The sequence below is a fragment of the Balaenoptera acutorostrata genome, chromosome 3 (genome assembly GCF_949987535.1).
Source record: "Balaenoptera acutorostrata chromosome 3, mBalAcu1.1, whole genome shotgun sequence".
NCBI lineage: Eukaryota > Metazoa > Chordata > Mammalia > Artiodactyla > Balaenopteridae > Balaenoptera > Balaenoptera acutorostrata.
Genome location: NC_080066.1, coordinates 60,994,151 through 61,021,677, shown reverse-complemented (window position 1 = coordinate 61,021,677; position 27,527 = coordinate 60,994,151). Strand labels below are relative to the sequence as shown.

The window sequence follows — 27,527 nt, the reverse complement described above, 5'->3', positions numbered from 1 at the left end:
ATTCATCATTGGGAGAGACAGTGACTTAAATCCGTCCACTCCCAGCACTATGCAGACCTTTGGGTGGAGTGTTCTGGATTCAGAGGCTAAAATGGGAGGTTCTGATAAGATGCCTCCGGGATTCCAGATCTAAAGGAGGGAACAAAGCCAAAATCCAAGAAACTAGGAGAGCAATATAGAAGATACCGGCACTGAAGGAGATCAGGGTGGATGTTACCGAATCAGAAATCTGCGACCAGGGATACAAGAGCAAACAAGCCAGGAACAAATGGGGAAAGGGGGTTATAGTGTCTGCGACTGTCACAGCTGCTTTTTTGGGCCAAATAAGGCCTGTTACGTAAGTGGTTTAAAATACCAAAGATGGAACAGATGGCAGTTGATTCATGCCCACACAAATTACTGCGTTTTTTTTTTTTTTTTCCCAGCTATACTCTCCTTTAAGCAAAGTAGGGTTTTCAAGAGCTGTGCAGGTGTATTGATGGCCCAGTTATAGTTTTTCCTGATTGAATCTTGCGATTAATGAACAGAAATGAATATGCCACTAAGATCTCTAATCCTAGAGACCAAACAAAAACACTTTAAAATCCAGTAAAATTGAGATCTTAGAGTGTAATATACAAAATTTCAGATCTGATTTTTCATATCTTCAATGTGTTTTTAAAAGAAAACTTTATGGGCTTCCCTGGTGGTGCAGTGGTTAAGAATCCACCTGCCAATGCAGGGGACACGGGTTTGAGCCCTGGTCTGGGGAGATCCCACATGCCGTGGAGCAACTAAGCCTGTGCGCCACAACTACTGAGCCTGCTCTCTAGAGCCCATGAACCACAGCTACTGAGCCTTTGTGCCACAACTACTGAAGCCCACGCGCCTAGAGCCCATGCTCTGCAACAAGAAGCCACCACAATGAGAAGCCCATGCACCGCAACAAAGGGTAGCTCCCGCTCGCCACAACTAGAGAAATCCCACACGCACAGCAACAAAGACCCAACGCAGCCAAAAATAAATAAATAAATAAATTTATTAAAAAAAAGAAAAAGAAAACTTTATAACCTGTGCCTGATATGAATAAGGCCTTTTACTTTTTTATTATAAACATTTAGGCTTAAAGTGATTATAGCTGACATTTAAGACCAACAGGAGCCAGTGGCCTGTTCAAGGACAAATTATCCGTATTTCAGACTAAATCAAAAGTAAACATTTTCTAAAGTCCCTTCAGGTCTACATTAGTCCTGTGGAAGCCAAATGCAGCAGACAAGCTCTCTCCCCTCCCCTCCACCCTGTATATTCTGTAGGCTCACTTTAAAATTAATTGTCTTTTCCACAAAGCAATATTAATACACATTTTGAACCATTTCCACATCTGAGTTCTTGAATGCTAATTTAATTGATTTTTCTGAATCAACATTTTTATTTCATCAGAAGAATATTGCAAAAGGTCCTGAGTTATGTTATTTTATAGTTTAGTATTTTCCTAAATAGGGTGGGGTGGAGAGAAGAGGAACTATTCTGATGATCTTCACTTGCTGGGTTTTTTTTTTTATTTATTCTTTTAAAGAAGTAATAGCAGTGAATTCATGTCATTTCATAAATGCTTGCAAAGATTAACTGTTACAAAGTGTTCTAAATAATAAAGCTATATTCCTGAATATCTGCATTTGAATATGCTAATAATCAGTTTAAAAGCAACACAGGCAGTAAAGGGGAGGTCACCATTCTGAATCACAAAGAAGAAAAAAATGTTGTCACCAGCAGTGATGTCACTCATCCCCAAGGTTCTGAAAGCCTATTAGAAATTAGCTTTAGGGAGAAATGTCTTCTGACTTGTCATTGGTTCTAAAAGGCAGTCATTGTTAAACAAACACAGACCCCTTTTTGGAATCTATATAATAAACTCAGACACATTAATCTCTACTCACGTCTTTAGTCAGGGTCTGACCCCTAACTCTCATGGCTATAATGGAAGGAAGGAAGGAAGGGCGAACTGAACTGACATTAGCTAACAGTTTGTGTAAAGGTTCAGATGTGCCTATAAGCAAATAAATATAATTTCTTAACTTTTTGTTTTTACTGAGTCCCATAAGACAGAAAGTGTCTCTTTGTGATCATCAGGATTACATTACAACCTCTGTGTACTTTGTTTAACAGTGTTCAGTTAACCCCGAGATTTGATTTAAGAAAAGTCATGGAGACAAAAGAAGAGGTCACCTCCTGTTTGGCCTGGATGTTTTGGTCTTTGGACAAAGCCCTGCCTTTAAAGAGTCAAAAGTTCTTGGTAGTACCCCTGCCTTTGCCACTGACAAATGTTTATGACCTAAAACATCTCACTGAATCTCTGAGGGTTTCAGTTGTGTCATGTGTGAAGTGAGGAGAACAATACCTTCTCTACCAACTATGAAGAACTACAAATGAGGCGGGGTGGAAGATGTGAATGTACTTAGCAGGTCCTGCCATGCAAATGAGATGATAGTATTTCATAAGACCTGCTTTCTTGAGAAGAGAACAAGTGTCATCCCACATTCTTAGACTATCAGAAATAGTGCACATTCAGGAAATAAATGCTTACCATGGTTACGAATAAAACTATACTTTGATGAAACTAACAAATTAGAATGAATAATATAATCCCTTAAAAAAGTTATGGATTAGAAAACTAGACAAGATACTAGAAACTTGCCAGCCAGCACTTGCGAATTCATATTTACTTAGTGGCATCTCTTCAGTGCTTCTGGGCAAGTTTATGAGATAAGCATAGATCTTTAATGCCTCTCTCCCATTCTAGGTTCCAGCTGAAAGGAACAATAACAACAACAGAAAAAGGAATGGGAGGGACCTATATCAGTGTTAAAAATAGGGAAGGGCATCATCCTGTGGCAGAAACATAAAGACACTTCTGCTCAGTTTTGTGCAGATCATACCAGGTTAAAGGGAGACACTGAGCAGGGACTTGTAACTTCCCTTCCTGAGAAAAAGCTGTGTCCCGTGAAGGAAGGTGACTGACCCACTTGGAACAGCCCAGAGACCTGAGGATTTGTGCAGTGGTTAGAACAAATGGCTGCAGCAGCTACAGACCTTACATTTCAGATTCAAACCTGTGGAGAAAAAGTGAGGGCTTCTTTCCAGGCATGTCAGCACAAGAATCTCCCTCCATGTTCCCCTTACCTTAGGCCTACATACCCTTGAGCCAGAGTGAATAGGAATGGGGCCCCACCTGAAGCATGTTGGCTGTGGGAAGGGGAGAGAAACCTGGGTATGGTTTCTAGGGGCAAAAAGGGTGAATGAATGCTTAGCAGCCACATTTACTAAAATTGTAGGCTCTTGATCGCTAGATGCTTCACGTATACCTGAGTTCCAGAGTGAGGTGGATTTAGCAAACCCTTCCTTTCCTATTGATTTGAGGAATTCATTTGCCACTGCCATTGCTTCTTGCTCATCCATACTGCCTGCCACAATTGCTAAGCTAACTTCAAGGTGATTTGTACAAAGCTAATCCAGCACTAGCTTGTTCTTGGGAGTCTGGCCCCTACAACCTGTCCTGCCAATACTCCTTGATGATGGAACTGTGCCTTCAAAAGCGGTTGAAGTGTCTCCCTGTCACGGTATACCAACACACTACTGGGTCTTTGAGGCCTCGTGCTTTCCTGGTAACTGCCTCCCCTGAGAAGATTCCCTTGTGTATCCAGAAAGGAAGCCATGGTGTTTTGATTTCTGAGTCCCAACAGCTCTCATGGACTCTGTCCAGTTCCACCCGGCCTGGAATCTAAACAAAGTGGAGCTATCTAGGCTGCAAAGGGTGGTAGCAGCCTCAGCCTGGCTGCAGAGTACTCAGTTGCCACTGCTGCAGCAGCCCGGTCTCCCAGCCAGAGAAAAGGGCAGGCCGCCGTGCACTTGGTGGGGGAAGGGCTGCATTTACTCCTTGAGGTTTCTTGTTACCTTACTACACCACTCACATGGTTTGCTTTTAACGGTCTGCTTGTCATGTTCCATTTGACCTATAGAAATGCTAACATCCTTTAAGTAGATTTCTCTTAAAAAGTTGAATGTTTCTTTATCAGGTCACACAGCATATTTGACAATAATCGCCAAGATCCCACAGGACTGACAGCTGCTCTTCAGGCCACAGACCTGGCTGGAGTTCTGCATATGCTCTACTGTGTCCTCTTCCATGGCACAATCTCGGACCCCGGCACTTCTAGTCCCAAGGAGAGTTACGCTCAGAACACAGTCCAAGTGGCCATTCAGAGTTTACGTTTCTTCAACAGCTTTGCAGCTCTTGATCTGCCTGCTTTTCAGGTACCAGGAATTGGTTAACCAGCCAAGAGTTAATAATTTTGTATAGATATGGTGAGAGGTTCTTCTCCTGGATTGGGGCTTAAGGAATAAGCTACAATACAGGGAATAATAATACATACTATTTATTAAGCTACTGTATTCTAGGAACTGGATTAGGTGCTTTGCATATGCTTTCTTATTTATTCTCATGACTACCCTACAAAATATTATTATACCCATTTTACAGGTGGAAAAGCTGGCAGTTAAGTAATTTCCCAGGATTACACATGGCTGAGCCAGGACTGGTACCCATGGCCCCAAGCCTATGCCATTCTGCTACTTAAAAATCTTCTGTCTTGATTTCTTTAGAAAAGACATTATCATACCATAAACATTTAAATATTAAAGAAAGTAATGGTTTCTTATATAAACACAACCAAAATTAGGTAAATTGTTTTGATTGATATGACTGTCTATGAATGATTTAACTGACTTGTATCCAACGTAAAGTGCATGTGTAGTTAAATGTGCAAACCCCTATAAATATTAAGTTTTTATAGCTAAAGAAAAATTGCTTTATGTTATAACACCAGACTGTCAGCTTAGAAACAGATTGTTTTTCATATAGGAAATTTAATTTTCAAAAACACTGAACCTTTCGAACAGAGCAAGCCCCAAGGAGTAGACTTTCTCTTTCAGTTTATTAACTGTCAAGTGATTTCATTAAAAAAGGAACAAACTTGGCAGATAATGAACCCATAATTTAGGTGAATTGCTTTGCTCAAAGGGAAAAAGGTTATAGAGATACAAATGTATGAAAATTGTGGTCTTTGGCCATCGCAAGATGGAAGAAACACCTCTGTTTTGTAGCTGGTGACAAATGTGCAGTTCTTGTCTTCCTGTCATTCTCTTCACAACTGAAAATTAGTAAGTCGTATCATTGGATTCAATATCTTTCAACTCTGTAGAGTTAGTTTATCCATCATAAGAACAGAAATTTCTTCCTTAGGGTTAATGCTTTTCAGTTTTCAGAGCACTTGAACTAGCCTTAGGCGGTAGCTACACAGTCTGTAAAGTTCTGAGAGTTTACAGCCACACCTAGAACAAGAGGTTACCTGCTCCAGAGAATGCCAATGGTTCTTGCCTCTGGGTTGAACGTAACATTTGTGTTTTATGAAGACCCAACCCCATTGTGTTCTGTCTGGAAACAGCTTAGAAATCAAGATATGCTAATTTTATGCCCTCAGAATATGGAGACCAAGCAGGCTACCCATCAGCTAGGTCCAACTAGAGTGATTTCTTCTGTTACCAGGGATTATGAAAAGCAAATACCTAAAAATGTTCCCGAGCTCCTGGTTTATGGGTCTTCTGACCAGGATTTATACTGCTTCAGGGGTCGCCACATCATACACAAGCATTTACATTAAGTCAGCCATTCATTCCATCAGTCACTCTGAGTGTCAGGGAGCCCCAGGTCCCTGCCCTACCCCCAGCCCTCCATGAACTCACAGCCTGTGCAGCCTTACTCAAAAGAACCACTGAACTCCAACCAGCCCTGCTCTCTCATGACCTTTAGGCACAATGGCCAATAATGTTAGAAAATACAAAAATCTATTTCTGGAGCCCTTCATGCCCAACTAAGATGAAACCACGATTTCTCCTCTGCAGCTCCTTGCCGTATCGAGCCCAGAATATATTCCCTACCTGAGCCTCTTTTGCCACAACCCCAGGAGAAACACCAAGGTGACTCGAGAGTTTGAGCCATTCTTAGAGTGAGAGGCCCACCTCCCCAGGGGAATGTCCTTTTGCGGCTGGTTCCTAACACTTCTTTTGCTTCTTTCTTCTCTGTCCTTCCTGTTACTCTGTATTTCTCTTAATTCTTTCCTGCTTTTTCTTCTTTTCCTGTTCTCTGTTCTGACTCTCCTGTCTTATTTTAGTCAATTTTGCCATCACTGCTTCTCATCCTCTCCCCAGACATTGTTCCCAGGTATCTTTTTTCCCCTTAACCAGTGCATGGGCCAGGAAAGCCTTTAGGGACCTTCCTCCTGGCTGCCATCCTTTTGGTGCCCAAAGTCGAGCACATGTTTTTCTCTTATGCTTCATCAGTGTGTGCAGGGACCCAGATACCTAGAATTTCTAGCATCAGGTCCTTTAATACACCTACCAATGATTACCTTACTGTTCCAGTTACTTTTATACATTTGAAAAACAAACAAACTTAGTGGGGTAAACAACAACCGTTATGATCACAGATTCTGTGGATCTAGAATTCAGGCAGGGCTTTTCACAGTGGAGGTAGCTTGTCACTACTCCACGACGTAGGGCTTCAGCTGAGGGGCTCGAATGACTGGGGTTGCGGAGTATGGAGAAGAGGGACAAATTGACTCAAATATCTGGGAGCTCAAATTATCTGGAGGCTCCTTCACTTTCATGTTTTATGCCTGGGATTGATTACTCAAAGACTAGGTTCATCAAGGACTATTGGCCAGAGACTCTACATATGGCTTCTCTATGTGACTTGGGCTTCTCAAAACATCGTGGTGTCTGGGTTCTCAGTAGGAGTTTCCTGAGAGGAAGCTTCTGGAAAACAACTGCTCCAAGAGAACCAACGGAAGCTGCATGGCTTTTTTATGACCTGGCCTCAGAAGTCATATCGTTACATGTCAGCCATCCTCTATTGGTTAAATCAGTCATAAGCCTTCCAGATTCAAGAGGAGAAGACATAGGCCCCATCTCTCAATGGGAGGACTGTCAAAGATTTATAGTCATTTTTTTTAACTAACCACTGCACTCTGTTGAGCAAGCTAAAGCAAAGCATCTGACCACATAGACATCATTGATGTAGATAGACATCTGATCAAGCATGCAATGCTCAAGTAAATAGCATACAAATACACAATATTTGCATTGTAAAGCAATGGGTGAGTTTAGGAGAAAAGTATTATTTTTATGATAGATATGGTCAGAGAAACTCATATTCTAGTTCATTAAAACTACTTGTCAAAAGTGAGATTTCAGGAACTATGTTTATAAAGCACAGGAAAAGAGATTTTAGGTACAGTATGGGTCTGAGCTCAGAAAAAATCTGGGAAACAATTTATGAATTGCCTGAGAGGATTGAAGGAACTGAAGAAGAAAATTGAAATGAGATAAATGGTCTGACCCTCTGAAGAGTTAGACAAGACAGTGTAAGACATGTTGACGGTTTGAGTCCCAGTGCATCACAAGAATGCATCTCGGGGCTTCCCTGGTGGCGCAGTGGTTGAGAATCTGCCTGCCAATGCAGGGGACACGGGTTCGAGCCCTGGTCTGGGAAGATCCCACATGCCGCGGAGCGACTAGGCCCGTGAGCCACAATTGCTGAGCCTGCACGTCTGGAGCCTGTGCTCCGCAACAGGAGAGGCCGCGATAGTGAGAGGCCCGCGCACCGCGATGAAGAGTGGCCCCCACTTGCCGCAACTAGAGAGAGCCCTCGCGCGGAGACGAAGACCCAACACAGCCATAAATAAATAAATAAATAAAATTTAAAAAAAAAGAATGCATCTCTGTAGAGCTGTTATGGAGAAGCATCCTCATCAAGACCTCTGGGTCTAGAGTCAGACTGACCTGACTTTGAGCCATCATACTACCAAGTTGTATGACCTTAGACAAGTCATTTGAATCCTTAAGACTGAGTTTCTCATTTGTAAAATAGAGATTAAAAACACTTACCTCACAAGTCTGAGGTTTAAATGAGATTACATAAAGGCACTGTGCTAGCTAGCACATAGTAGGCCCTCAGGAAATGTGGACTGACTCATATTCTGAAGGTGAAGAATTTACCCAAACCATCTTGCAGATGTTGAATCAAAAGTTTAGGTTTTGAATGCAGCATTCCCAGTGCTTCTGCACCCTTCTTTGAAGCCATAAACCTACGTGATTGTTTTGTGTGAGAACTCATCGCATAGTAGTAACAAAAGGTTATCCATTAGAATATTTTCTTAACTGGTTCCATTTCATTATATACTAATAAGGCTGTCAAAATCTTTTTCTCCCTTCAGCAAAGAGTCTGATTTCACTCTGAATTCATATTGGCACAGATGGCCTTGAGATCCCGGATATTGTATAGTGCATATACTTTGACAGTTTTTACAATTGAAGGTGGTCTCAAGAAACAAATCAATGTACTGACTTGGCAATTAATTCTGGCTAAAAAGGAAATATAGTTTCCTTGAAAAATTGGTTTAATTTCTGTATTCAAACTTACATGCCCCTTGACCTGCTCTTATCAGTGAAGGTTAAACAGAGGGCACTGGGTCACAGCAAGCTGGACACAACTAATTAAATAAGGGCTGAGCTGAGAAGGTGTCACTACTTGATTTAAAGGAGCAGGGCCCTCCTGAAGTCTCTTTGGGGCTTGAAAAACATTTTGTCTCAGTGCAATGAAACGGAGACAGAAGGCACTCTTAAAATTTAGTAGTAATTTTGTTTCAACAATATTTATTAAAAAGACTGTGTTTCCCCGGCTGTTAGGCAGAGTGAATTCATTGAAACTTCCAAGCTGCAACGTATCTGACCTGGTTCAAGCCAGCCAAGACCTCAAATCAAGAGATGAGTTTAAAACACTGCCTTTTCCCACAGGCTGGCAGTGGTGCTTCATTCCAGTGTGGGCTGCGAGTGCATTCTGTGGGCCTCGCCTCTCCCCTTTGCCCTCCTGTCGCTCTGTCTGTTTGACATGTTTATTAAATAGACGCTTCAGGCTGCACAGACAGACTCAGGCTCTCCTCCCGCGTCGCCCACCACCAACAGCCCTTTGACTGTCTCAAGAAAGGATCCCAGAAGCCTCATAGCTGAGGGGGCTTCATGGTTTGTTTTTTGTGGTTTTTTTGGGGGGGCGGGGGGAGGTTGTTGGGTTTTTTACATTACTTTGGGAGCTCTAGAGCTATTTGAATAATAACTAATTGTTATTTATATTTCTTTTCTATTTGAACATAAGTAAATAATTAGAATTGTATTTTTATCCCTGCATACAAGAAAATATTTTCTCCTTCAGAAAAAAAAGAAAAAAGTATTGAAAGTTAGCTAAATGGTAGATTTACAGGTGAATTTTAGTATTATTATATTTTTCCAAATTTTCTACAGTGAGACTGTGCAATGAGAAAAAAAACACTCCGTTAAAAATGGGATAAATACCCATGCTTTAAGTGAATAGTGTCTTGATCCACATAGTACAGGCATTTGGTCCGCTATGCTTTATTTTCTGTCGTTTTTTTTTTTTTTTTCCAGTTTAAACATTGCATTTATTATGGTCGTTTATTGGAGCAGGAATCCCTGAACTGAACACAGTGCTCTAGAAATTTCATATGCTTTTCTGGCATCATGGCAGAAGGTGCACAGAGCCCAGGTGTGTTCTGTGATTTGCAGCCCTGGCTGTCCCTGGGCTGGGGAGTTCTAACTGCTCCTTGTCTTTGTTAGTCTATTGTAGGGGCAGAGGGCTTGTCCCTTGCATTCCGGCACATCGCCAGCTCCCTACTGGGCCACTGCAGCCACGTCTCCTGTGAAAGCCTCCTTCATGAGGTCATCGTCTGTGTGGGCTACTTCACTGTCAACCACCCAGATAACCAGGTAAGAGGCACAGGAAAAGTTCCTCAGACTGCTTCCCCAGCACTGAGAGTGTGAGGTATTGGAGTGAGAAAAGGCAGGCTAGCCTGCTGGAACCCATCTGTCCTGTGTGGGGCCCTTTAACCAGGCTCCAGGGATATGCCTCTGACTTCTCTCCAAAGAGATTTGATCAGCACTAGACCAGCACTAGGACTTCCTCTTAAAGCTATAAAAATAAGATATTTTTAATAAAATATTCTTCTTAAGCCACACAGAAGCATCTACTCCCTTACCACGTAGATCCTGATGCTTTATTCATATTTTTTTGTTGTTGTTTTAATGAAATAGATTACATCTTTCAACTTGGGTCACTTTGCAAATATTATAGCATTAGTCTGGTGCTTTATGAAACTGCTCTTGGTCTTTGGCTTCTGCCTAGGTGCTTAAGAGGGTGCCAGATGGTGCTGGAGGGGAGCCTGAGAAGGCAGGGCTTGGGCCTTACCCCCTTGAATCACCCAGAGTAGTTTTGCTTTTAACTATTTTGATTATTTGGTTTCTGAGCAAGATTTCATTTGTAAATAGGGTTCTGTTGCTTTAAAAAGTTGGGAAATCTGTGTTACAGATTTTATTTTAAAAATAACAATAATAAAGCACTTTATCTTTTTTTAACTTTTTATTTTATATTATAGTTGATTAACAATTTTGTGATAGTTTCAGGTGTACAGCAAAGTGTTATACATATACATGTATCTATTCTTTTTCAAATTCTTTTCCCATTTAGGTTGTTATCTTTATTTTTAAAAACAGAGTTATGGCATAACTAACATATCAAATTGTAATTCCTGACTACCTCATTTATCTAAAGCCTCATATTCAGCAATCTTAATTATGTGGATTATAGCTGAGAAAAAGGCCTATGAACAACCCTTAACCCTCACTCTAAGCTTACTAATTTTTATTTTAGGCAACTCTCTAATAAGTGTGCTTACTAGGTTTATTAGCCTGCAGTAAACTAGACCAGGGTGGAAGAAGGGCAGGAGATAGCTGTAGTGCCAGAGCCAAATACAAGGTGAGAACCTACACACTAAGAGCTGAAACTGCCTATCTGATAAGAAGAAAGAGGATAGAAAAACACAAGACAAGCACAAGACCTCAGAAGTTGTAGCCATCTGGGACTTCCCTGGCTGTCCAGCGGTTAAGACTCTGCGCTTCCGCTGCAGGGGGCGTTGGTTTGATCGCTGGTCAGGGAACTAAGATCCTGCATGCCGCGTGGCACAGCCAACATAGAAAAGAAAAAAAAATTGTAGCTATCTGGTTTCAAAGGGACACTAAGCCCTGTATTTTATTTCCCTGGATGATTGTTGATGCCCCCAGTGTGGACCCTGAGTGAGCATGGAGGCAAAATGTATGTTCTGTGCATTCCCTTTAAGAAGGCTGAGGAATATGAAGTCCATTCTAGAAAGATGTCCATGATTAAAATGTAGAAAATGTGGACCCTTGCCAGAAGAAGCGTCATACGTAGAAAAATTCCCCTTTCGCAGACCTCGTTGCCAGAAGGGTAGATCTTTCTCACCTCCCGCCACAGGAGCACTCACGCAGTGCTCTCTCAGGTACTGATGCTTTGTCCTTTCTGCGGACTAAGCCCAGCAGGTTCACGAGTCTCTTACAAGCTACTCAAGGAAGGAAAGTTGAGCGAAATCTCCTGTGTGGTTTTCTTTTCTTCATGTGTATCCATTTGACCTACTAAATTGCACTTCATTTCCCTTTAAAAGTTTGTTTTTATTTTTCTGATTACAAAAGTGTTTCTTACTCATCATGAAAAAGATAGGCAAGTGTAAAGAAGGAGGGGGAATCACTGATCTCAGTGTTGAGATTCCTGATCTCACTGTTGAGATAGTCACTGTTACCATTTTGGCAGGTTCCTTACAGTCTCTTTTCTGTGAATATTTTTGCCAGTTAATATTATTGAGATATAATTAACATGTAACACTGTATTATTTTTAAGTGTATACAGTGTGAAAATTTGATATATTTATATGTTGCAAAATGATTAGCACAGTAAATTTAGTTAGCCATCACCTCACGTAGTTAAAATTTTTTTCCTTGTGATGAGAACTTTTAAGATCTACTCTCAGCAGCTTTCAAATATACAATACAGTATTGTTAACTTAAGTCACCATGCTGTACATTACATCACCAGAACTTATTTACCTTATAACTGGAAGTTTGTACCTTTTGACCACCTTCACTCACTTCACCCACTCCCTAGCCCTCTATGAATATTTTTATATAGCTGAGGTCATATGGTATATACACTCCTATCCTGCTTTATACACTTAACATTATATCATAATCCTTCTTTGTGAATACAGTTTTTAATGGCTGAGTGGCTTTATCTTGTGTAGACAGCCCATGGTTTACCTCACAATTTCCTGTTAAGTCGTTTACCATTTATCATGACACTATCTACTGCACTTATAAAGAGGTAAGTAATTTGTGTGTGTGATAATATTTTGCTGTACAGTTCTACAGCAAAAAGTTCAGTTTCTTCAGCACACCCATGTTTAGGGATGGCTGAAACTCTTTGCTTAAACCAACTCTGTTGTGATGAATTTACTGAACTCAGAACTGTGTAGGATTTCAGAGAGATTTTCTGCTGATGCCAGATCACAGACTAATCCTCTCCTATAGATAAAACACACACTCTAAGTATCTCTGGGCTCACCAGAGTCAATGAGAAATGGGGTCGGGGGAACTGGTATTTGGAAATGGCATGTTAGAACTGACGTGGACCTGATGGCAAAGTAATGACTGGGCATGTTGGGACAGGAAGAAAGCAGATTAAATGGGCAGAGAGAGCAGTAAGCAATACAAGGAGGAGACAGAGACCCTATGGCTTCTCAGTTGGGGAAGAAGCTGTGGGGTTTAGAGGTAATTGTTGAGAGGAAGAAATTAGAAAAGTAAAAAAAGCCAGACCTCTTTTCTCGACACCTTGCCTCCCAGAGGGACTGAATCCTAACTGGATATCCACTTCTGATTTGGTGGAAGGTAGAAGGTCAGAGAAGTCAGTTCAGTCCTCAGGCAATTGCTGAAATGCAACAATCTGTGAAAAAAGAATATGACAAAAAGTAGAGAAGAAATCAGAAATTGATAGAAATGAGAGTAATTGTCAAACACTGAGACATTGCACCTTATGGAGATGCTTTTCTAAAGCATAACCTCTGGTATTTGTAGAATTCTTTATACTGCTTGCCCCATCTGTGGTCTCTTGGACCTCATTAGCACTTCATTGAGGCTGTAGGCAGAGGAATTACTCCCACCTCACAGACAGGTGAAGAATCGGGACTCAGAGAGGTGAAATAAGCCCCCTTAAATGACATAAAGAATTGCTAAAATACCAGGACTAGAATGCAGGTCTTGCAAAGCCCAGCTCAGTGTTCTTTTCATTTCACATTGCTTAAGAAAATTAGATGTATCACCGGCCCGTTCTACCAGTGATCTCTGAAGTATTTCTTGGGCAGGGGTGGAGGGTTTAGAAGATGATGCCCATTTACCTAGACAGTACACTGAGAAGCTGCCATTCTGCAACTCTGAATGCTTCTGGGACATATCTGTGTGCCTTACGCGGGGAAGACGCGTAAAGATCCTGGGAAAGTGTAAATGAGTGTTTTTTATGAGCACAAAATGGACCCTAATCTAGCAAATAGAAGGCCTGAGTTCTAACCTCAGCTCTGCCACTAGCTGCGGGATCTTAGATAAATCATTTTCCCTCTTGAGGCTTGAGCATTTTTGACCATACAAAGAGGTATTGGGTTGGCCAAAAAGTTCCTTCGGTTTTAAGGTAAAACTAAGACACATTTTTCATTTTCACCAGGAGCTTTATTGAACAATGTATTCACTGTTTTGTTCCACTACCTTCTGCCATTTTTCAGGCAACTTCATAATTCCATCTTCCCAAAACTTTTTATCTTTTTGAGCAAAGAACTGTTCCAAGTGCCTTTTACAGTCTTCCAGGAAATTGAAATTTTTTCCATTAAGAGAATTTTGTAAAGACTGAAATAAATGGAAATCCGAAGGTGCAATGTCTGGTGAATAAGGTGGATGAATCAGAACTTCACAGCCAAGCTGTAACAGTTTTTGCCTGGTCATCAAAGAAACATGCAGTCTTGCGTTATCCTGATAGAATCTTATGCGTTTTCTGTAGACTAATTCCGGATACTTTTCGTGGAGTGCTGCTTTCAGTTGGTCTAATTGGGAACAGTACTTGTTGGAATTAATCATTTAGTGTTCCAGAAGGAGCTCATAATAGAGGACTCCCTTCCAATTTCACCATATACACAACATCACCTTCTTTGGATGAAGACCAGCCTTTGGTGTGGTTGGTGGTGGTTCATTTTGCTTGCCCCACAATCTCTTCTGTTCCATATTATTGTACAGTATCCACTTTTCATCGCCCATCACAATTTGTTTTAAAAACAGAACGTTTTCGTTATGTTTAAGTAGAGAATCGCATGTGGAAATATGGTCAAGAAGGTTTTTTTCCCATAACTTATGTGGAACCCAAACATCAAAGCGATGAACATAACCAAGCTGGTGCAAATGATTTTCAGCGCTTGATTTGGATATTTTGAGTATGTTGGCTATCTCCCGTGTGGTTGATTGTTCTCAATTAATGTCTCGATTTGATCGCTATCAACTTCAACTGGTCTACCCGACTGTGGAGCATCGTCCAGCGAGAAATCTCCAGCACGAAACTTCACAGACCACTTTTGACACGTTTGATCAGTCACAGCACATTCTCCATACACTGCACAAATCTTTTTTGTGTGTTTCAGTTGCGTTTTTACCTTTCTTGAAATAATAAAACATAATATGCCGAAAATGTTGCTTTTTTCCTTCCATCTTCAATATTAAAATGACTATACAAAAATCCACCAATTTTGATAATTTTTTTTAAATGCACTCTGATATGACAGCTGTCACAATACAATCTAACAAAATTGTTTCGAATGAAGTTAAAGACAACTAAGCGCTACTAGAGCCATCTTATGGAAAAAAACAAACCTTTTGGCCAACCCAATAGCTTGGTTCTGGAAATGGATAGTGGTGGTGGTTGCACAATATTGTGAATGTACTTAATGCCATTGAGAATGGTAGGCTTAAAAATGGTTAAAATGGTAAATTATATGTTATCCATATTTTACCACCAAAAAAAAGTTGTGTTTTTTGTTGTTGTTTGTTTTTTAATAAATTTATTTATTTATTTACTTTTGGCTGTGTTGGGTCTTCGTTGCGGTGTGCGGGCTTCTCATTGTGGTGGCTTCTCTTGTTGCGGAGCATGGGCTCTAGGTGCATGGGCTTCAGTAGTTGCAGCACATGGGCTCAGTAGTTGTGGCTCACGGGCTTAGTTGCTCCACAGCATGTGGGATCTTCCTGGACCAGGGCTCGAACCCATGTCCCCTGCATTGGCAGGCAGATTCCCAACCACTGCGCCACCAGGGAAGCCCTTTTTTTTTTTTTAAATGATGATCTAGGATGATCTAGAATTGTCCTAGATCATCTCTCCTTTGAGCTCTGTGAGTCTGTGATATTTTAAAGGCTGAGATTAGAACCACAGACCAGCATTCTGATCTTATGGAGACATATTGTGGTTTTTTAGATCCTCCTTGCCCTACTCCAGATTCTTTCAGTACCAGATGGCTTCATGAGCTGCTTGCCCACTCCATGGCAGCTCATCCTTAAAAGCTGAATATACCTTGGTTCTCCTATCTTAATACAGGGGGTCCATTGGCAGACACTCACAAGCAGAGACTTACAGGTAAGATGTCATTGTCCTTGCTGTGTGATGCCGTCTCTAGCCACAGTCATTTCACCTGCACCAAACAGCCATGCTCACCATCCATGGCTGGGCTCCACGCCCATCAGGCTGCATGGCAAGGGAAGGGTAGGGGAAATAGCCTCAAGCTTACTGAATGATAACTGCTCATATCCCAGTAGAACTGGGGAGTTTTCTGTAACTAAAAAGTTGATTGTTTATTTGCATTCTAAATCCCCTTTCTGCTCCCTCCAAAACCCAGTAATTTGCCAAGTGAGCATTTGCTGAGGGATATGGAAGTGCAGTTTTAAGCTCTCATTCCAGTTTCAATCACAGTTTCATGGAGCCTTCATCCTGGAAGGGCCCTGAGATACCTAGTCCGGCTCCCTTATACTGTAGATGGAGACACTGAGGCTCAGAGAAGGAAAAGGAATTGCCAAGCAAGAACTGGCAGAGCCCAGCCTCCTGATTGGCAGTCCAGTTAGTGCCCTTTCCACCTCACTTCTGTTCTTGTGAAAGTGAATTTATTTAACCTCATGCCACTTTCTTTAAATCAGAGAAATTTCAGAGGAGAAATTATGATGCTCAATTCATTTCATCTTTCCGTATCATTAGGCAGAAGTCATGTTAATTTGCAGTGCCTGTTTGTCCACAGAGGATTCTTTATTTCCACCTTGTGTCTTTATAAGACAGGAGATCCTGAACTCCTGCTGCAGCCTAAGGCTGTTTTATTAGGAAACTGCTTTGCATAAAGGATTGGCACTTTTTATTTGCCACCATTTAGTCTATTAACTGGAAGGACTGAGCCCCATGATACTAAAGATGACTTTAGAAGAGAAACCTGGATAATAAAAGTAATGCCCCATCCTTGATAGAACCAATCATCTGTTTCCTATAGGGCTGCAGTTTCTAATTAAAATGTTTTTTTTAATCAAAAGCTTCCTTGTCTTTTACGGTACTTTCATGACTCTACGTTCCTTCCCATTTAATTATTATAATGAACATAATTAGTATGGGCTGTCAGACCTTCACTTTATTTACATTTTATATTGAATAATTAAATGTGGTCTGATAATTAAATTAACTTGAATGACAGATGATTTGACTGCCTGCATATTACTGTATTGGGAATAAGCACCTTTGCATATTCATTGTAGTTAGTGACTGACTTTTTCATTTGGAAAGACCCCATAGATTCCAGCTATCAGAGCCGAGTCTCCTGTGATAGTTGAAAGGAGGAAGGATCCCGTTGGCCCACCCTCCCCCCATCAGCTTCTCTGTAGAGAGTCATGCAGATCATGTAGTCATCTTCTCGGCACTGCACCAAAGGTTCCTGAATGTGTCTGCGGAGATCAGAACCTGCGAGTAAGCTGGACAGTGAAGCTCTTGAAACTAGATTTCTGCCTGAGCTGTGTGACATGCGCTTTCCAAGTCTTTTGTAGTTTGATGGCTTAATAAGACAATCCAAATGTTAATTGACTAAACGGTCCTAAAATGTATCCATTGTACTCACCTCAGATGTTTCCCTGCAAACAAAAAACAGGGCAGTTTCCCAGTTGTATACCGTCTACAAGTGAGGGACACAGAGTTGTGTTTTAAGAGTGGCGGTTTTCCAGAGCTCCGTTGTAGCCTTTAGAACTTTCAGAGGTGGCCTAATTCCTGCTCACACATTCTTAGTTTACTCTTTGTTTTTCTCAAAGGCAGATGGTCCTAGGTCACACCCATTTGGTAAACTCCCCCAGCCCCATCCAAGTCCAAGAATGGAGTCTGCTATGGTGGGCTCAAAGTGGAAACTCCAGCATTCAAGGCCTTTCTGTTCTTCCAGTGTTGGCAGCTTATTCTCTAGCTGTCACACAAACATCAGCTTTCTGTATTTTCTTTCTTTGTGTGACAGATACAGTTCCTTTCACAAAATAAAAATGTATCATGTCTAAGGAAGAGCCAAAGAACTTCAACGGTATAACCATTTTGGAGTTACTCTCAATATTACAGCACCAAAGAAAACTATGGGGTTTTCCCAAAAGTAGAACAATAAATTTCCTAATTAAAAATAACTTCTGCCTAAAGATTTTTTTTAAAGTATTGATTTATTTATTTTTGGCTGCATTGGGTCTTCGTTGCTGCACGTGGGCTTCCTCTAGTTGCGGTGAGCAGGGGCTACTCTTCGTTGCGGTGCGTGGGCTTCTCATTGCGGTGGCTTCTCTTGTTGCAGAGCATGGGCTGTAAGCACACGAGCTTCAGCAGTTGTGGCCCGTGGGCTCAGTAGTTGTGGCTCGCGGGCTGTAGAGCGCAGGCTCAGTAGTTGTGGCTCATGGGCTTAGCTGCTCCGCGGCATGTGGGATCTTCCCGGACCAGGGATTGAACCTGTGTCCCCTGCATTGGCAGGCGGATTCTTAACCACTGCGCCACCAGAGAAGTCCCCTGCCTAAAGATTTATTCTAAGACTTCTAGTGAGTGACCTGGCTGATATTAGAATGGAGAAATTTGCCAGTTAGCAGTTTTGGCTGCTTGTATTAAAAGTCACCAATGTCACAAAATCCAAATAAAAGATGACTTTTACTTCCCTCATCTCTTTGGTGTCCTCATCTCTCTTTTCCAACACAAGGGTAGTTTGAAGTACCATGAGCTCGTACCAAGTACCTTTTAACTCCAAAAACTACCTGAGAGGTTATAAGGAGCTCCCTCCTTGACCCGGTGGTTGCCTTGCCAGGGAATCAGCTGGAGTAAATGGCAGCCTCCGCAAGGGAGCCTCCACTGAGCTCTCAGACGGAAGCCTTCACCACCCAAGACTAACATTGGCCAGGTATACGTGTAGCACTTAACTGAGAAAGGAACACTCTTCTCCCCCTTTGTACAGGATTGTGTCCTAATTCATGGCTCACGAATAATCCCGTGGATCCCCCTGCTTGTGGCTGATACAGCGATAGTTAAGGTGGCACCTGAATGGATTCACGTCTTGAGTCAGTCAGCAGTTGAGGTTTTGAACTTCATCTCTGATAGTACTAAAAGTCAGATGTCACGCCTCCGTGACATAGACCATAGGCTCTGAAGTCAGCTGGCTTTGAAATCCGTGTTCTGTTCTTTCCTAGCACTGTGACCTTGGTTTGGTCAAGTTACTGAACTGTGAGCTTCGGTTTCCTCATCTGTGAAATGGAGGACATAATACCACTACTTCCCACTTTGTTGTGTGAATTAAGTGAGACAGTAAAGGCCCTGACTCATAGTGAATGCTCAAGAAAGGCAGCTGTTGCTATCCCTGATGGCCCTGTTACCATTATCTTTATGGCACTAAATAATACACCTGATTCAGCAGTAGGCTGAATTCATAATTCTGGCATAGTGATCGGAAAAAAACACGATTGTACAGGTAAACTATCCTTCCTTCACCAGTATTCTCAGTTTCTCATTTTTGGGAAACTCAGATTCAGAACACTCCAGTAAAATAACTGCTGTCAGGAAATCTAACATTGAAACTTCGAAACTGAAAGCTAACCATAGTTTCATCTCCACTCTCCTATAGAAAGTTGGGAACCCACTAAGCTCCTTCAGCAGTGGAAGTGAGACCAAGAGCATGAGTAGGGTCATTGTGAGGGCTTAGTTTAGCCGCAAGATGCCATGAAGTTAATCATCTCCTTCTGAGCTCCATCCCAAGACTGGGCAGAGCAGCAGAAAACGCACAAGAGGAAACCAAGCAATAAACTGTCAGCACCCTATTCCCCAGGTGCCCAAACCCTGATCCTGTGAACAAGGTCCAGAGCTGAACCCTACTGCCAGGTCAGGTGTGTGCACAATCCTCAGTCATCCTTTGCTCACTTGGAAATCTTCTAATGTGGTGGAAAATGAGGCCAGAAGGAATATTTTGTCAAAGTTTAACTCATGACCAGTGGTAAATCTAATTTTTTCTGGTCCTGCCTTGGTGTTTGGTCATAGAGGGACCTTTTTACTAAATCACTGAGATAGACTATAAAGACTTAATCTGTAATCACAGAGAAAACACCTCTCCTGAGGTAGGAAATCTTACGTAAGATCCTCATCAGTCACAAAAAGCCCAGCACAAATACTAGTGCAGCAGTCAGGACAGCTGGGTCCTTTCACAGCTGTACAGCTGTGTGACGCTGGGCAAGTCACTGCCCTTCTATGGGCTTTACCCAGAGTTAGGCTGGGTACTCCCAAGGGCCCTTCCAGCTCTGATGGAGGACAAATATATAATTCTAAGGCGAGGTGGGAAGTCATGTCCAGACCAACATAAGTACTTGAATTTAATAATCTTCATTTCTAATTGCAGTAATCGCAAGTACTCCACTGTAGCCATGCTGGTCTCCTTGCTCTTCTACAAACACACCTCTCATGTCAAACCTTTGTTCTTGCTGTTTTCTACCTGGGAATCTTTTCCCTCAGAAATCAGCATGGTTTGGGAGGTGGGGGAGTTTCAAAGGTTTTTTTCTCAGATGTCATGTTATCATGACCACAGTATCTAAAATAGTGTATCAGCCCCATGGTTACTGTTTCCCCTTTACCTTGCTCTATTTTTATTCATATACTTATTACCCGCCCTTGACATTTATTTATTTTGCCTGTCTCCCCGCTCCCACCCCATCCCGCTAGAATGTTAGTATCTTGAGAACAGAGCCTTTGTCTGCAGTGCCTACAGCAGTGCCTGGCACATAGTAATTCCTTAATATTTGTTGAATGAATTATTGGATGTTGAGATAATACATCTCTTCTTAGGCATAATACTGCAGAAAAGGATAAAATGGCCCCAGATTTTGAAGGATACAGCACTTCTGTTTTAGTGACCAAACCTCCTGAACTGACTTTTAGCTAAAAATTTAAGAGCCATTTCTTTGGCACTATAAGTTATTTATCTTTGAATTTATTCTAAAAGAAACTTCTTAGTTTTGCTTTTGCTGGAGCCAGTAGTTCTGAGATCCAAAGGAAACCACTGTGCTTAAGGTTTGGCAAATCCTGCATTTGAGAAAACAGCGGTGTGTGAGAGAAAGCTTTGGAGGCAGACTTAGGTTCACATCCTAGCCCCTCCTCTCACTTGAGTGATGAACTTGGACAGGTTACCCTGAGTGTCGCTTTCCCCACCTGTAACATAGAGCCAAGAAGTCCTAACTCACAGGATTGTTGTGAAGGTTAAATGTCATCCTTATTACGTAGGCCCCAAGTTTATTTGACTCTCAGCTATGAGAGTGGATATCTTTGGGGTATTTGCTTATCAAGTTGGTGGCATTGTCACAGCAAATCTACACTGACTTGTTATGATTTGGTTAAAATAAAAAGGCTTTTTGGCAAGTATGCCTCACTCTGAAAGCACACACTGTGGGAAAATTTACACTTAAAGACCCCCAAATCACCATATCATTCATTTAATAGCAAGTTTCCTGAGGGGATTTTAAAATATTTTTCTTAAATCTCTTCATGTGTATGTAATTCCTTTGGGATTATGCACCTTTGGTCTGCCGTCAGATGCTGCACACCTCGTCAGAGACCCTAGTGTGCAGGAGTTCTGTCATGGTAGCCATGGGCTGGTCTCTGTTTTAAGGAGTTGGTAGTATGTTTCTGTAGCATGATGAGAGGAACATGGGCTCTGGAGCCAGGTGACCTATGTTATGGTCACAACTATACCACTTACTAGCTCTGTGATCCTGGTCAAACCCCTTACATTCCTGGTGCCAGTTTCCTCACCTATAAAGTGGAGATGACATTGATAGCACCTCATAGGGTTGTTGTGTAGATTAAATTTGATCATGCGCATAGTGTCAGCACATTGCCTGGCTGGGAGCAAGTGTTGACTGTGATGTTATTGAAATTATCATTGTCAGCCTCCACATTCCCTGCTCTTAGTGGGAAAATCCCTGGAGTATCCACTCAGTCAGCTCTGACACTTGATATCACCTTAGCTAGGCCATCTCTGTCGTCAGAGCGTGTGTCCCCATCTGTTGAGAAACTGAAGAGAACTCTGTGTGTCTCCGTGGACCCAAAAGATGTAGAAGCACCAGGAGGTCCCCCTGTAGGGGTCTCTGGGCTGCCACTCACCGTGCTGCTCCAGCACAGCTGCGAAGAGAGGTTGGGAGGGTCAGTCTGCTCTGGCCAGCTGCCAGCTCCCCTTCCCAAGGGGCATGTGTAGTTCATCTGGATGTACCTGACAGGTGATAAACATATGCTTGTCTGGAATGCAATGAAGGAGAATCTCTACTCACCATTTTGGGCTGCAGAAATAGGAGGAAGGGAGACCTCACACCCGAATAATTCTCTTCTATATGGGCAACGACTAAACTGAAAACACACCACAGAGATAACTCAGAGGTACACTGAGACTGTGTTAGGAAAAGAAACTGGAAAATGCCTCACATGAATCAACGTGAACATTTAATGGGCCTTAATTGGAACCTTATCCTACTGTACTTAGAGCAGAGAGATGAAAGTAAAAGAAATCTGAGAGACCATTTATTTCACTTGAGAAAGCAGTAAACTGAAACTACAAAAAGATTTGACTACTATTATATTTTTATGATTAAATAAAATTGTCATAGACTGGTGCTAGTGAGCCCATAAATGCTCCATGGAATGCATCCATGCTCTCTGGCTGCTGTTAGGATGTGACCAGAAAATCCATCAGGCTGTGCTCTGCATTTATTAACCCTGCTGTTGTTCTCACACCACCCAAAGGCTCCATGGTGAGGAAGGTTTGACCCAAGTTCTCCTCACAAGAAAGGTCCAGAGCCCACTTGGAATATTTGTATTTTAGGGCATTATTAAATACTGTCCATCTACCTACGCACCTCCCAACCCCCCACACACATGTCCTGTTAGTCTGTAATGGACATAATCTTGCCAGTACTCGTGTGTTTGTGTGTGTGTAATTATAAGTTCTCTTTTCTTAAAGAAGCTAGATTAGAAAATCAGAATAGTTGAGAATGTGGAGATAGCATATTTTGTGTGAAGACTTTTCATTCATTCCTAAGAAAAATATATTCTAAACTATTTTTTTACCATATTTAAATGTAATATCTGTGCAGGTATAGTCAGCAAAAGGTGCTTATGTGTGTGAATGCTCATAGCACAGGATTATATTATTTCTGCAAGTTCACAGACCTTCAGAGATCATCTAGTCCAACTCCCCTCATTGCCAGACAAGAGAAGGACTTACTCAAGTCCCTGGAGCCAGGCCTCCTGACACATTATCTAGGACTTTTTGTGACCAGCCTTCTCTCTTCTCCCCTCTCCCCACCTTGTGGTAGATGGGACACAGGTAATGCAAATAAACAAAAAATCCAAAATAAAGTAGTCCCTCAAATGTATGACGGTACAGTGAGTCTGTATCATTTCCAAGGTTTGTGCTCTTCAGACAAAGTTCTTTCTCAAACATAAATTAAAACAGAAAAAACACGTATGGGTATAGTCCCTGACAAATTATAGAATCTGTGACTTTTAGGGTTAGCCAAGTTTTTAAGAGAATCTAGCCCACACTTCTTGTGCTACAAGATGTGTTTGAAGGGAATTTAAAACATGCTTCATTTAAAAGGTAACTCTTCTCACAAAATAGACAACATGAAAGAAGTAAAAAGAAGCTCTAACGTGGAACAGAAGGCTGGAGGTGACTTATTCTTGGGGAAGTGCCCCATATCATGAGCTTTCTGTCCATATGAGCATTCATCACTCATTCCTTCTCTCATTTATCAGCTTTTGCTAAATGCCCACCCCATCTCAAACCAAGTGCTGGGAGATAAAGAAATGAATACAACCCAGATCTTGTCCTTGTGGAACCCACAGCCTAGGAGCAGTGCGATCAGTGCTGAGGCTCATTCCTTCCACAAACATTTAACGAGTGCCTGCAATGGTCCAGGCACTGTTCTAGATACCCAGGAGACAGAGAGAAACAAAACAGACTAAGCCCCTGCTCTCAAGTTGCTGACATTCTAGGAGAAAAGGGAGAGACAGACAGTAAACAAACCTGGATCGGTGCTAGAGCTTCCTCTTAGAAATATTTCACAGTGGAGGTGGTGCTTGAGCTGATATCTGACAGTGGAATAGATACTTACCAGGTAGCAAGGTAGGAAAGACATTCTAGGCACAGGAAGGACCATGAGCAAAGATACTGAGATGTAAAATAGCCTGGGAAGGTTTACAAACTGCAAACTGTTCATTCTGGCTGGAGCTTAGGAGGTAGTGGAAAGAATAAGAGCTAAGAGTGAAGAAGCAGGCCAGGCCCAGGTCATGAAGAGACCTATGTGTGGGGCTGAGAATTGGGGATTTATCCTCTAGGAGATGATGAGGAGAGCAGCAGGATGATATGTTCAGCCTACGTCTGAAAGTCCACTCCAGTATGTGGAGCGTGGGAAGACAGGCATCAGGACTTCCACACTGGAGCCCCAGGACTGGGACCTGATGCCCCTGGTTCTGAAGCATCATTCTCGCCTGCAGGAGCAGAACGGCGTTTGAGGGAGAGGCCTGCCCAGAAGCCTCCTTTGCACCCCCTCTGCTAGTGGTACTCAGCACACAGCCTGTCACCCGTAGGAAGCAGGGAACACAGCTCAGGGGCCTTCTCACCCAGTTTCCCTGGAGGGGCACTGCAGGACAGCCACTCACCCTTTGCTACATGAAGAAAGCCCTCGTTTCTGTAGGATTACCTGGTTTCCAAAGCCTCTGAGAGGCCAAGCCCCCAACTACTGGCTTTAGCCTCTCCTCGTGCCCCTGGCTGCTTTCCTCCCTCCTTCCCTTCTTCCCCCTCTTTCTTTCCTCCTTGACCCTCTGCTGGCGCTAGACAGCAGTGAATCCCTGGGACCACCAGCAAGAAGGCTAGTGCTTAAAGGGCCTGCCTCCCACACAGTCTGCCAAGATCTCTGCATTTAATCTCAGCCTAGAAATCTATCTTATGGCAGAAGCAAGCTTGGGAGGAGAGGAATTTGTTTGCAGTGCTAGCCAAGGGAATCTTTGTGTTTCTCTGCTCTGAATTTGATTTGATTATGTATGTGGACAGACTCTTAAAATTTTTCTCATGTGGTATTTAAATAAAGCGATTTCAACACCCTCCCTACTCTACCCCCAAGGCATGAGATTAGAGAAACAAGGTGTGTGTGTGTGTGTTTGGGGCATGCCATTTCTTTATATGATTCATAGAGGTCACTGGCCTCAAGGCCCCTCCTGTCATATTGTTCCTCTCCTGGGCCTGGGTTTCAGGTGTGATGAGACTTGTCAAGAGCGATGTGGATAGAGAGGCTTGTGCACCGGCCGGGCCACTGCGGCTGCTACCCCTTCACTTCAGCATTGTAGCAGGACCAGTTTTGCGGGGAGGAATGCAACAACTACTTTGTTTCTGCTCTGCTAGAAAAATATTCTTTGTTCCAATGATTTACAGACTCTTTTGGCTGTCGCTTATAATGAATTTAGATGTCTAGACGCCTATTTTTGCCCCTTTGTTGAGGACACCTTGTCTCTGACAAGAAATGGAAAAAAGCAAAACAGGAATTCCTCAGCATAAAGAATTTGCCTTGGTGAGATTTAACTATTTGTATACATTTCTGTCTGACCCGTATTCCACTCACCCTACCACCCTGGCCGACGGAGGCGGTTTGGCCTTAGGCTTGACTGACCAGCTCACAAGTCTTGCTGAGAGACGCTGCCCCTGCCCCACCTAGCCCTACTCTCCGCACCTTTGTGCCAAGAGGCTGTTGGATTGGACAGGGTGCTGGCTGAGGTACTCAGTCAGCTGTTCTTGTAGGTCCAAAGACAGTGTCTCTGAGGACCTTGAAGGCGCTGGGAAGAGTAGACCCAGGGCTCTGGTGCGGAAGGTATAGGCCCCTGGAGTCAGGTTTGGAAACCAAAGCTCAGTCCTCATTCATTCATTCCCCAGATGGTTATTGAGTACCTATAATTTGTCAGGCACTGTGCTAGACACTATGCCAGATGCTGGGGATACAGCAGTGAATAAAAGGGACATAACCCCTGTTCCCATGGAGCTTATAGTCTTAAGAGTGTTGAAAACTGGAGATTCACATCTGCCTGTCTTTGCCTAAACAACTGCTCGTGCATCTGGAGCCAGGCAGGCCATATGTGTGGTTCTGTCTTCTGGTCCATGGCAGACATGGGGTTGGAGTCCCAGTGACGTAAGTAGTTAGAAGCTTGCCAGAGGGCATTCTGAGAAAAAAAAAAAAACAACTAATAAAACAAAATGCAAAGCTTTCTCCTAAATAAGGGGGAAATTCAGGATCACTCTTAGATCTTAGCAAAATCAGCAGGATTCACAGAGTATAAGTAGGTAAGACAGAACATGACCATTTTCTGTTTTGTTTCCTTGAATTAGGTGAGTTCTAGAGAGAGAGAGATTTTACTATAGGACACCATGGTTGTGTCTAAGATGCTTGGGGGGATGGATGGATAGATGGATTTGGAGAGGGGCAAGAAACTTCCACAGAACCTTTTTCTACTTTATTTCTATTATGTAGTGTCATGGTTTTGGTATGGTCAGGGAATGAGCTGTTCCCATATAAGTGAATTTTGCAGAAGACCAAACTTACCTTTAAAACATGATGTTTATTTAACATTAACTCCATTCTCTAGTAGGTCTGTGTCAATGGACTTGAGGATACGGGGAGGGCGAAGGGTAAGCTGGGATAAAGTGAGAGAGTGGCATGGACATATATACACTACCAAACTAGTAAAATAGATAGCTAGTGGGAAGCAGCCGCATAGCACAGGGAGATCAGCTCGGTGCTTTGTGACCGCCTAGAGGGATGGGATAGAGAGGGTGGGAGGGAGGGAGACGCAAGAGGGAAGAGATATGGGGACATATGTATATGTATAAATGATTCACTTTGTTATAAAGCAGAAACTAACACACCATTGTAAAGCAATTATACTCCAATAAAGATGTTAAAAAAAAAACCCAAAAAACATTAACTACTTGTGTTCATTTTTTAAATATTACAGTCTCCTGTCTTCTTAAACTTAAATTATACTTAATATATTATATATTTTTTGATACCTTAAGAAATGAATACCTACTATAATATCAGGTACAGGAGGATTATCATGTATGTGAAGCAAATTTTTAAAGTGTAGAGTACTAAGAAAAGGCAATGGGTTATAATATAATATTTTACTACAGTATATTAATGCACTCAAGACCAACCATTTATATACTAAATGGTTCCAGGCAACTTTCTGAATTCTTATTTCTTCTTGAAATAATTTTAATTCCCACCCGTCACTTATTCGTGTCAGCTGATGCTTCTTCCTGTTGTCAGTTTACCTATCTCCAGCAGTCTCCAAATTTGCTGATTCCAATCCACTTTGTTAGACTTGCTTCTGAAATGTGAATTGGTAGACTGAGTTGGAGCTTGCAGAACTTTGCTGTGAATAATTGACATCGGTTTTGTGGAAAGACTGGGCACTCTATGAGGGCAGGGGTGTGTCTGACTCATTCACTACCCCGCTCCCCGAGCCTAACACAGCACTTGGCCAGAGTAGATGCTCAGTAGATTTTTGATGAATGAACTGATTTGTCCGCTCAGCGGTCTGCCTGCTCACTTCCTGGTTCTTGGCTGCATTCCAGGTGGTCACAGTTGGAGGAAGGGGGCCTTCTGGGTGAGGAGATCGGGCTGTTTTCCATTTACATAACATGATAGAGTCCCCATAGGCCTTCCTAGCCACTCTCCTTGGGATCTTTGAAGTGAGTACAGCAGTTGTCATTTCACAGATGTGAAATCTGCAAACTCCCCAGGCCGATTGCATTTCTAGACCATACTTAGAACTACTCAGTAGCCTACCTCCACTTTCCTTTTTTTCTTCTTTAAATTTAACTGTTGGGAAAAACTATTCAGGTCATACCAAGGATTAACATTATAAATATATTATA

The 27,527-nt window shown here is 42.2% G+C and overlaps 1 protein-coding gene across 3 annotated transcripts in view; it reads left to right on the top strand.

Moving 5' to 3' along the window:
• SCAPER (S-phase cyclin A associated protein in the ER) overlaps positions 1-27,527 on the top strand; it is a 473,879-nt gene that overhangs the window by 431,756 nt on the left and 14,596 nt on the right. For 2 of the 3 annotated variants that reach the window (XM_057544059.1, XM_057544058.1), the window contains exons 28-29: positions 4,053-4,290; positions 9,724-9,873. In XM_057544059.1, coding sequence (XP_057400042.1) covers positions 4,053-4,290; positions 9,724-9,873 — 388 coding nt within the window. Of the gene's footprint in view, positions 1-4,052; positions 4,291-9,723; positions 9,874-15,628; positions 15,668-16,849; positions 17,797-27,527 lie in introns of those variants that run through there. The other variant, XM_057544060.1, reaches the window with a different exon arrangement.